Source organism: Rutidosis leptorrhynchoides, chromosome 1 (genome assembly GCF_046630445.1).
Source record: "Rutidosis leptorrhynchoides isolate AG116_Rl617_1_P2 chromosome 1, CSIRO_AGI_Rlap_v1, whole genome shotgun sequence".
In the NCBI taxonomy this organism is placed as follows: Eukaryota; Viridiplantae; Streptophyta; class Magnoliopsida; order Asterales; family Asteraceae; genus Rutidosis; species Rutidosis leptorrhynchoides.
The window spans coordinates 725,691,804-725,703,945 of NC_092333.1; the positions used below are offsets into that span (position 1 = coordinate 725,691,804).

Genomic DNA, 12,142 nt, shown 5'->3' on the forward strand with positions numbered 1-12,142 from the left:
AGATACATACTCAAGGCGACATATATACAACTTTACAACTACCTGCAGAATAAAAAGGACACTCAAAATATACAGCGATAAACTTGGACCACAAACACATGGGATATTTACAAACCACAACACAACAAGATACTATCTCAGTGATCCACCTTCAAATTTAAAAACAATACTTGAGTGTCACAGGCCCATCAAATATATGCATAATACCAGTAGCAGGATGACAATCTCAAATGCATGTGTTAACATCCAGCCTGCACGAACGAAATTAAAGGGTCGACCAACCATCTAATTCATTCAAGTTTAATTTTTTTATCCGCAATTTAATCCATTCAAAGCTTCTAAGTTAAATTTCTTGAAGAAGAGCATCAACGTCTAAGACTTTTTCCTGAATACTTTGACGTTTCTATTCTTCCAAATAAAGTAGACGGTGACATAAACAATCCTTCCCAAACACTCTTGCATAGTGGAGATGAACCTTGAGGAGATGAGTCAGAAATAGGACTAAGTTCATGAAAGATACAATCCCCTATATACCATCAATTGAAAACTTTATTCCATATTATCCTAACCTCGTGACAAAGTAGCAGACATTGCTCAACAGTTTCTCCAATTTTTCCCGTTAAATCCGGGTGGGATGGATGCCCCCTTTGGAATACACTATAATCCGCCACTGGAACCAATGGTTGCGATTTCCTTTACCGTCCTTGTAATAATTATTGTATTTTTGATGTATTTTCTCTAGCTCTTAGCTAGTTTTTTTTTTTTTTTTTTAAAAAAATTAGCCGTTCGAAAAAAAATAGCTTAGATATTGTATTGTGAGTTAGGCTTTAATGTCTTGGATGTGATAGTCACAACCCATGTAAATATGTAATTAATAGTTATGGATGAATTGGTATTGTTGTTGATAATGCTAAAAACGAACATATATTTCATAGCATTATTCCTCAAGAAAGACAAGCTTTTAGTTGCAATTGTTCTATTTACAAGTGATATTCGTTTAAATAATAAAAGGTGAAGACAAAAGACAGATTCGACGAATTGAAGACGCAAACGACCAAAAAGCTCAAAAGTACAAAAGACAATCAAAGAGGTTCCAATTATTGATAAGAAACGTCTCGAAATTACAAGAGTACAAGATTCAAAACGCAAAGTACAAGATATTAAATTGTACGCAAGGACGTTCGAAAATCCGAAACCGGGACCAGAGTCAACTCTCAACGCTCGATGCAACGGACTAAAAATTACAAGTCAACTATGCACATAAATATAATATAATATTTAAATAATTCTTATAATTATTTATATATTATAATAAAAAACCGTCGGCAAGAAAGACTCCAAACTGGAGTGAGCTGTATTTACAAACTCCGCGACTCGCGGAGTTTGAAGGCAAAAAATGCCGCGAGTCGCGGAGTATACCTGAACTCAATTCCCTATAAAGCCAACCGAATTCTGATCATTTTCATCATCTTTTTTTTCTTCTTCTCTCATAATACGTAAATATTTATATTTATATTTTAATTTTAATTTTAATTTTAATCCTAATAATAAGGGTATGTTAGCGAATGTTGTAAGGGTGTAAGTCGAAATTCTGTCCGTGTAACGCTACGCTATTTTTAATCATTGTAAGTTATGTTCAACCTTTTTAATTTAATGTCTCGTAGCTAAGTTATTATTATGCTTATTTAATCCAAAGTAATCATGATGTTGGGCTAATTACTAAAATTGGGTAATTGGGCTTTGTACCATAATTAGGGTTTGGACAAAAGAACGACACTTGTAGAAATTAGACTATGGGCTATTAATGGGCTTTATATTTGTTTAACTAAATGATAGTTTGTTAATGTTAATATAAAGATTTACAATTGGGCGTCCCTATAATTACCATATACACTCGATCGGACACGATGGGCGGGGTATTTATATGTACGAATAATTGTTCATTTAACCGGACACGGGAATGGATTAATAGCCACTAGAATAATTAAAACAGGGGTGAAATTATGTACAAGGACACTTGGTATAATTGATAACAAAATATTAAAACCTTGGGTTACACTCAGTCAACATCCTGGTGTAATTATTAATAAAAGTATTAAAATCTTGTTACAGTTTAAGTCCCCAATTAATTGGAATATTTAACTTTGGGTTTAAGGATAATTTGACGAGGACACTCGCACTTTATATTTATGACTGATGGACTGTTATGGACAAAAACCGGACGGACATATTAAATAATCCAGGACAAAGGACAATTAACCCATGGGCATAAAACTAAAATCAACACGTCAAACATCATGATTACGGAAGTTTAAATAAGCATAATTCTTTTATTTCATATTTAATTTCCTTTATTTTATATTTAATTGCACTTCTAATTATCGCATTTTTATTGTTATTGTATTTAATTGCACTTTTAATTATCGTACTTTTTAATTATCGCAAGTTTATTTTATCGCACTTTTATTATTCGCAAATTCATTATCGTTATTTACTTTACGCTTTAAATTAAGTCTTGTATTTATTTATTATTTTACATTTGGTTTTAACTGCGACTAAAGTTTTAAAATCGACAAACCGGTCATTAAACGGTAAAACCCCCCCTTTATAATAATAATATTACTTATATATATATTTGTATTTTTACAAAAGTAAACTAATATAGCGTTAAGCTTTGTTTAAAAAGATTCCATGTGGAACGAACCGGACTTACTAAAAACTACACTACTGTACGATTAGGTACACTGCCTATAAGTGTTGTAGCAAGGTTTAAGTATATCCATTCTCTAAATAAATAAATATCTTGTGTAAAATTGTATCGTATTTAATAGTATTTTCTTGTAAAAATTAATAGTATTTTATACCTCTCTGCTAAAACATCAGTTGTTTATGTTGGTTATTAATGCCCAAGCCTTAACTTATGTTTACAGTAGTAACACATATAAACCTATAGGGTCACACACATAGAGTAATTAGATACCATTTAAGTATTTAAATGCGATTTAAATATGATCAACCATAATATGTATGATAACATTATAATTTAGATGAAATAATTATGTGCAATGAAGTAACAATATATATGCACCTAGTAATGTTGCAAGTAACATTTGATTGTGTTATATTTCACAAATATAACTTGACAAATTGTGCAAAAGGTCAAAGTGGCTAGTCATCTATTGGATACTTCTACACACAATCTTTGTGTATGGAGTGTTGGATATAGTTTTAGTTAGAAGAATTGGATATGGTTTCATAGTATTTGTGAAGGATGTTATCCCACATAGGTGGGAGGAAAAAGTTAGAGGGGACTTGCTTGGTTATAAAAGAGGGGTTAAGTCTTCATTCCAAATTGCACCAATCAATACACTTTAAGTATTTGATTATTTCTTTCTTTCTTACCCTTGTTTGAGAGTTGTATTAGTTAAATATTTTGGAGAGTGTAGTTGGCTTAAGAGAGTCGTCTATATCATTGTAACAATTTGTGATATAATGTATTTCTCTCTTTGGGGGCCGGTGGTTTTTCTCCTGTTTTGGAGTTTTCACGTTAAATCTTGTGTTGTGTATTATTTTTATTTCTTTACTATTATTGTTGGGCTGGGTGGTGGGAATTAGTGAGACCGTAATTTCCCAACAACTGTTATCAGAGCGTCAGGTTTGACGGGGGTCTCAGTTATAGGAGTTGGAGTATGCTCCGTGGTTGCCACGGGAGTGGATCGTCCACATCAGAAACGAGTTCTATTGATCGTATAGGGTATCTGGTTAGACAATATTTTTTCTGATTCGGAGTAAGTGGTGTCTAGAATTTGTAGTGGACCGGGTGTTGGATTTTCCAATTTAACGGATCCTGTGAGCCACTCCACTACATCTGTCGGCCAGTCGAAATGTGAGCAAAATCAGAGAAAGTGTTGTTTATAGGATACGGATACGATGTCGAAGTTCAGTCCAATGAGGTTTGATGTAGAGAAATTTGATGGGAGGATCAATTTTGGCTTATGGCAGGTTCAAGTCAAGGATGTGTTGATTCAGTCCGGGTTACACAAGGCATTGAAAGGTAAACCCACCTTTGTTCCCGGCAGTGATTCTAGCAGTAAGTTTGATGAAGAAGAATGGGATGATATGGATTTGAGGGCAGCAAGTGCGATTCATTTGTGTCTTGCAAAGAACGTGCTTGCAAATGTGCACGGGTTATCAACGGTAAAGGAGCTTTGGGTTAAACTAGAGCAGTTGTACCAGGGCAAGGGCATCTCAAATCGGTTATGTCTTAAAGAACAATTTCATACTCTGCGTATAGATGGAGGTTTAAAGATTTCAGATCATCTAAGTATTCTTAACGGTATTGTTTCTGAAATGGAGGCTATTGGAGTTAAAACGGATGATGAAGATAAAACTTTGAGGTTGATATTATCTTTATCATCGTCCTATGAGCACATGAAACCTATTCTAATGTACGGGAAAGAAACGTTGAAGTTTGAAGATGTTACTAGCAAGCTCCTATCCGAGGAGAAAAGATTGGAAGGTAACGGAGTCTCGTCATCAGAAGCTACGGTACTGTTGTGTTCGGATAGGCAGAAGAGAAACTCTAGAAAGAATCTGACATGCTGGAAGTGCGGTGAAATGTCCCGTTCTTATTGATTAAAAACGTTCCATATTAATTGATTTCGTTGCGAGGTTTTGACCTCTATATGAGACGTTTTTCAAAGACTGCATTCATTTTTAAAACAAACCATAACCTTTATTTCATAAATAAAGGTTTAAAAAGCTTTACGTAGATTATCAAATAATGATAATCTAAAATATCATGTTTACACACGACCATTACATAATGGTTTACAATACAAATATGTTACAACAAAATAAGTTTCTTGAATGCAGTTTTTACACAATATCATACAAGCATGGACTCCAAATCTCGTCCTTATTTAAGTATGCGACAGCGGAAGCTCTTAATAATCACCTGAGAATAAACATGCTTAAAACGTCAACAAAAAAATGTTGGTGAGTTATAGGTTTAACCTATATATATCAAATCATAATAATAGACCACAAGATTTCATATTTCAATACACATCTCATACATAGAGATAAAAATCATTCATATGGTGAACACCTGGTAACCGACATTAACAAGATGCATATATAAGAATATCCCCATCATTCCGGGACACCCTTCGGATATGATATAAATTTCGAAGTACTAAAGCATCCGGTACTTTGGATGGGGTTTGTTAGGCCCAATAGATCTATCTTTAGGATTCGCGTCAATTAGGGTGTCTGTTCCCTAATTCTTAGATTACCAGACTTAATAAAAAGGGGCATATTCGATTTCGATAATTCAACCATATAATGTAGTTTCACGTACTTGTGTCTATTTTGTAAATCATTTATAAAACCTGCATGTATTCTCATCCCAAAAATATTAGATTTTAAAAGTGGGACTATAACTCACTTTCATAGATTTTTACTTCGTCGGGAAGTAAGACTTGGCCACTGGTTGATTCACGAACCTATAACAATATATACATATATATCAAAGTATGTTCAAAATATATTTACAACACTTTTAATATATTTTGATGTTTTAAGTTTATTAAGTCAGCTGTCCTCGTTAGTAACCTACAACTAGTTGTCCACAGTTAGATGTACAGAAATAAATCGATAAATATTATCTTGAATCAATCCACGACCCAGTGTATACGTATCTCAGTATTGATCACAACTCAAACTATATATATTTTGGAATCAACCTCAACCCTGTATAGCTAACTCCAACATTCACATATAGAGTGTCTATGGTTGTTCCGAAATATATACAGATGTGTCGACATGATAGGTCGAAAAATTGTATACGTGTCTATGGTATCTCAAGATTACATAATATACAATACAAGTTGATTAAGTTATGGTTGGAATAGATTTGTTACCAATTTTCACGTAGCTAAAATGAGAAAATTTATCCAATCTTGTTTTACCCATAACTTCTTCATTTTAAATCCGTTTTGAGTGAATCAAATTGCTATGGTTTCATATTGAACTCTATTTTATGAATCTAAATAGAAAAAGTATAGGTTTATAGTCGGAAAAATAAGTTACAAGTCGTTTTTGTAAAGGTAGTCATTTCAGTCGAAAGAACGACGTCTAGATGACCATTTTAGAAAACATACTTCCACTTTGAGTTTAACCATAATTTTTGGAAATAGTTTCATGTTCATAATAAAAATCATTTTCCCAGAATAACAACTTTTAAATCAAAGTTTATCATAGTTTTTAATTAACTAACCCAAAACAGCCCGCGGTGTTACTACGACGGCGTAAATCCGGTTTTACGATGTTTTTCGTGTTTCCAGGTTTTAAATCATTAAGTTAGCATATCATATAGATATAGAACATGTGTTTAGTTGATTTTAAAAGTCAAGTTAGAAGGATTAACTTTTGTTTGCGAACAAGTTTAGAATTAACTAAACTATGTTCTAGTGATTACAAGTTTAAACCTTCGAATAAGATAGCTTTATATGTATGAATCGAATGATGTTATGAACATTATTACTACCTTAAGTTCCTTGGATAAACCTACTGGAAAAGAGAAAAATGGATCTAGCTTCAACGGATCCTTGGATGGCTCGAAGTTCTTGAAGCAGAATCATGACACGAAAACAAGTTCAAGTAAGATCATCACTTGAAATAAGATTGTTATAGTTATAGAAATTGAACCAAAGTTTGAATATGATTATTACCTTGTATTAGAATGATAACCTACTATAAGAAACAAAGATTTCTTGAGGTTGGATGATCACCTTACAAGATTGGAAGTGAGCTAGCAAACTTGAAAGTATTCTTGATTTTATGTAACTAGAACTTGATTTTATGTAACCTGCAATGTACACCTACGAAAAATATAATAAAATCCTCTTTGTTTGGCCGTGGATTAAACCAATTCGTTTGAATTAAACGATTGGACATAACCACGTTAATTCCTTGTTCTTTACGTTTCTTGTTCTTGTCTTTATTTGTGTTAGAGATTATTTGTTTGTTGCACGGTGGGTTTGATAACTAGGGTTATTAAGTTCTTGTTAGGGCTCACCTAGATTTCCTAACAGTAATAACGTTTTTCAATACTATTTTATAGAGTTGTCGTGGTGCATGAGTTCTTAGTAAGACCATAGATAATGGTGATTGTGACGTGAAGTGGGTAAGGTACATTTTTTGGGGCAAGTCAGTGACTGGACCATGGCAGGGAAAGGGGGAGTTGTAAAGGGGGCTTTTGTCAAATGTTGTTGGGGCGTTTGTGAGTGATGTGGCAAAATATAAGTGGAGGTTGGGTTAAAAAGTAGTTAAAATGGTAGGAAAAGAATTAAAAAAATAATAAAAAAACCCACAAACGCACCTAAAATCTTCCGTATTCTTTTGGCAAACGCTCCATTTCAGACATTTGTGGGGCGTTTCTGGAGACTCACGCCGCCGTAATATGTAGTCTAAGGCCACTCCCTATCGTAACTAAACTATTCATCCTCTTAACCTTCCACATCAGCGTCACATCAACACCAATATCCTATAACTAACTCATAACTAAACACTCCCTATCATGGCTAAAACAATACTCCTCTTAATATACAACGTACAAGCAATAAAGCATTAAGTTCAACAATAAAAAATACTGGGACCCGCAATTCCTATAACTATTCCGTTAAATCTATGATAAAAGCAGGTAACTAACGCGGGTAACTAAGTGGTGCCTATGATTAGTTACAGGGAATGAGCGGGTAACTAACCATAACCATAGGGGTGGTCTAATAATCTAAATTCTAAAGTCAAACAAGTGTTGATCACTGTACTATACGAAACAACAATTGTACATTTAACATGCAAAAGCAAAAAACAAGATTTTGTCTTGAATCTCTACTATCCGATCATTCCAAAGCCCACTTCTCAGCCACCATCACCACCACAACCACCGTCGGGCACCGTACACAACCACCACGGCCTGAATGTCTACCACACCCCTTCCATTTAAAACCCACCACCTCTTTCACTCCCCTGATACCCAATTCAAGAAGCGTTCCCCAATCTTATGTTTACCTCCACCATACCTTCTGCTAACACATAAAAGTCCAAACGTGTTCCACAGAAATGGGGTTTTGGCACGTGCAGAAGATAAGGCACGTGGTGGAGCAGGAAACCCATCATCATTTCAACAACAGCCAAAACCCAATTCGGATAAGCAGTTTCAGGTTTTACTAAATATTTTCCACTTTTTATATTTTAAACTGACTGACTGATTAAAGTCTGTAATTTTGCTATTGAATTATATCCAATTAATGAAATTTCGATATTGGTTTAGTCTTTTATAAATTGAAATTGGATTTCATTTTAATTCAGTTTACTCTAAACCCTTGTGGAAATTAATTTAATTGACAAAACCCTTGTTGTAATGAGTGAAAATTAATTTCAATATATATATGTTAGTTGTAATGAGTGATTACATTTGTTTAGCAAACGTGCTGAGATTGTCAAATTTCAACATTAGGATGTTACACCATCTGGATCTTGTGATCCTTTATGTTCAGTGGATGAAACAAGCTCACAGGAATATGAAGATACTTATCAGCCAAAGACTGATATATTGAAAGCTGTAGCGATATTTGGAGCAGCTGCAACAGGGGCAGTCGCAATTAATCAATCCTGGGTTGCTGCAAACCAGGTGGCTTTTAATCTAATTGGCTCCCAATATCTGTTAGTGATGACATCATGAATGACAATATATTTTAGTAAAAAGTTAAATAATCTGTTTTTACTTGTTGTTGCAGGATCTTGCAATGGCATTGTTATTTGGATTAGGGTATGCTGGCATCATTTTTGAAGAGTCACTTGCCTTTAATAAGAGTGGAGTAGGATTACTAATGGCAGTAAGCTTGTGGGTTGTTCGCAGCATCGGGGTAAGAATTTCAATGTCTCAATTTGAATTTTATATGTTTGTATTTAGTGTTAAGCTTGTGGGTTAAGCTTTTATTATAGTTACATTTGTTGGCAATTTTATCCCATAGGCACCCTCAACGGACATAGCTGTAGCAGAGTTAACTCATGCATCCGCAGAAGTGAGTGAAATAGTATTTTTCTTGCTTGGTGCAATGACGATAGTTGAGATAGTTGATGCTCATCAAGGTTTTAAGCTGGTTACTGACAATATTACAACCCGCAAGCCACGTTCCCTCCTATGGGTGGTTAGTAAACAACTTAAGTTTTTTCAAGAGTCATTTTAATTCATTAAAGTAGTTCCCATTTGAAATACTAACCTTATATTTTTGCATTTGGATCTTTTAGTAAATCATTATCAATTTTCTATACTTATATCTTTTGGTGTTAATGATCATTTCAGGTTGGGTTTGTGACATTCTTTCTGAGCTCGGTGCTTGACAACCTCACATCTACGATAGTCATGGTTTCTTTATTGAGGAAACTGGTTCCTCCGTCAGAATACCGAAAGTATGTAGTTGTAGCCATTTAGCTGACCAGTTTTTTCTTCATTTAGTTGTACTACCAAAAAGAATTGCACGCGTTGAATTCATTATTTTGATTTTAAATTTTTTTATCTAATGTTGTGGTCTTCTTGAAGTCTTAATTCCTTATGGCTTAAATTCGAACCTACGATCAATCAGTTAACAGCTGATCGCTATACCACTGATTTACTTAGGAACAACGAGAGATTTGATCTCATAGAGTTCCATTCCTGTTCTCAACCCATGACCAATATGATATAATCCGTTTACATTCTGTGCATATATTTTCTGTAATACAATTTGATAAGTGCTACCTGCCGAAAATTTGGCAGGTTACTTGGTGCGGTAGTTGTGATAGCAGCAAATGCTGGTGGAGCGTGGACTCCTATCGGTGATGTAACAACTACTATGCTTTGGATACATGGCCAAATCTCTACATTGCCAACCATGACGGTATTATTGTCTTCTTGCTATATGTGATATTATTGTGTACATAGTTTGTTGACCATTAATTTCATTGCCCTGTTTCTGCTATGACAGAGCTTATTTGTTCCTAGTGTGGTTTCTCTTGCAGTACCGTTGGCCCTCATGTCCTTCTCAAGGTAGGTACTTAAAAACCCTAGTTGGTTTTATCTGGGTATTAGTTACTCAAAGACCTAAAATTGCAATAATATCCATAAGAGCAAGCAAGCGCACCACATTATAATGTTTGAGTGTTTAACCATAAGTGATTTAAACGCATGAATCGATCAAATGTGTGTTTTTCAGTGAAGTTGATGACAAGGGACAGAATATGGATGATGTTCTGGCTTCAGAACAAATGGCTCCACGTGGGCAGCTTGTATTTGGCGTGGGTCTCGGGGCATTATTGTTTGTTCCGGTGTTTAAGGGTTTAACTGGTTTGCCTCCTTATTTGGGTATGCTATTTGGGCTTGGAGTTCTATGGATCCTGACGGATGCTATTCACTATGGAGAATCAGAGAGACAACGCTTAAAAGTACCTCAGGCTCTATCCCGTATTGATACTCAAGGAGCTCTCTTCTTCCTTGGGATCCTTTTATCTGTCAGCAGGTATGCCATGCATCATGCACAATTAATACCACTTTCTATTTTTTGTTTTTTTTTTTTTTTTAGATGACGTGTCATGTAATGGAAATATTGATTGATTGAAACTTCAGCTTGGAGGCAGCAGGGGTTCTTCGAGAAATAGCAAATTATCTTGATTCACATATTCCAAATAGTGACTTGATTGCAAGCGCTATAGGGGTAGTTTCGGCAATTATAGATAATGTTCCATTGGTGGCTGCAGCAATGGGAATGTATGACCTTTCTTCTTATCCCCAAGACTCCCAATTTTGGCAGTTGGTAGCATTTTGTGCCGGGACAGGTGGCTCCATGCTTGTCATTGGATCTGCTGCTGGTGTTGCCTTAATGGGAATGGAGAAAATTGACTTTTTCTGGTATTTACGGAAGGTATATTCTTTCTAGTATATCATTTCCTTGATGTGTATGTATTTCTAGATGTAGGATATATTGTGGAGGTCACAATCCCTATACTTATATCAATTTGAGCTGTGTTATTATATAGTATTAATGTGTGAAATCGGCTCACGTAAAACAATTTAGTTTGAAGAGTAATGGGTCGAACAGGTTGGAAGTGACCCTTAGTTTATTATTAACGCATACAACCTCCTAATAGTCCTACGCATAGATTCAGATTGACAACCATTACCACGATTTACTAATCATTAATTAATAAAGTATTCAAATTCTTGAAGAAAAAAAATAGAATAAGCAGACACAAAGTGTTAGTAATTCAAATTGAGCCGGCATCTTTTGAAATTTGTGGCGTGGCTCAAGGTATGGTGTATTATTGTCACATTGCATGAGGTTCTAAGGATTTTAAATGAGAAGTGTCTAAACTTAGATAAATATCAAAGTGACTACTTTACAACTCCGAAACTGATATAAAGACTTAGTTATAATTCAATTGATATATAAACTACCAAGTCTTTGTTGGTTCAGGCAAGTGGTTTCGCCTTTGCTGGTTATGCTGCGGGGATTGTGACATATCTAGCAACTCAGAACCTACATTTTTCCCCCACAACTGTAGCCAGTCTTCCATTCATCCCGGGTTCATGAAGTGGGTTGTGATGCAGATGATTTAAAACTACCACAAATACAGGTAGGTGTTCTAGTGAGCATTTGCAGATGTAAATCTGGTGAAGATGACATGGAACCTACTGCCACATAATAATCAAGCTAAAACCTGTTAATAGAACAGAACTAAAAGGTTGTACACTGATAATGTTGTGTTGGTCCAGGTGTTGTATAAGTTTTGTAGGGACGGTTATGAGTGGGAAAACGAGTGCGCGTGACCAAATTTATATGTTGTTCATTCCGCAATAAATGTTGTGAAAAGACCTACTGGTAGTTGCAGAGTTGTACTATGTTGTTTCACTTGAAACATTTGCTTGCAGTTCACCAATTGAATTTCACATCAACCAAATATACATTCTATTTTGCAACTCATTGATCATATAATGCTTCACAAACACAATTGTATTGAGGATCAGGATCTGGACCACACCACTGCTTCCAACTTCTAACACCAAGAAGCTAGCTATCCCAAGCCTTGTTGCTGCAAG

General features: G+C 34.9%; 1 protein-coding gene across 1 annotated transcript; it reads left to right on the forward strand.

Moving 5' to 3' along the window:
- Window positions 1–7,856: 7,856 nt before the first annotated feature.
- LOC139886339 (sodium/proton antiporter 2-like) lies at window positions 7,857–12,016 on the forward strand. The gene is made up of 10 exons (XM_071870104.1): window positions 7,857–8,228; window positions 8,525–8,698; window positions 8,805–8,933; window positions 9,042–9,218; window positions 9,374–9,480; window positions 9,827–9,947; window positions 10,035–10,096; window positions 10,263–10,565; window positions 10,673–10,967; window positions 11,520–12,016. The coding sequence occupies exons 1-10, from the start codon at window positions 7,986–7,988 to the stop codon at window positions 11,634–11,636; spliced, it is 1,728 nt and encodes a 575-aa protein (XP_071726205.1). The 5' UTR covers window positions 7,857–7,985; the 3' UTR covers window positions 11,637–12,016.
- The last annotated feature ends 126 nt before the right edge of the window (window positions 12,017–12,142 follow it).

Bases quoted from the DNA above. Each gene is read 5' to 3' on its own strand.
- LOC139886339 (XM_071870104.1), top strand. From the start codon at position 7,986: ATGTCTACCACACCCCTTCCATTTAAAACCCACCACCTCTTTCACTCC. The intron at 9,481-9,826 runs GTATGTAGTTGT...AAAATTTGGCAG, and splicing joins CCTCCGTCAGAATACCGAAA to GTTACTTGGTGCGGTAGTTG. The intron at 10,566-10,672 runs GTATGCCATGCA...TTGAAACTTCAG, and splicing joins ATCCTTTTATCTGTCAGCAG to CTTGGAGGCAGCAGGGGTTC.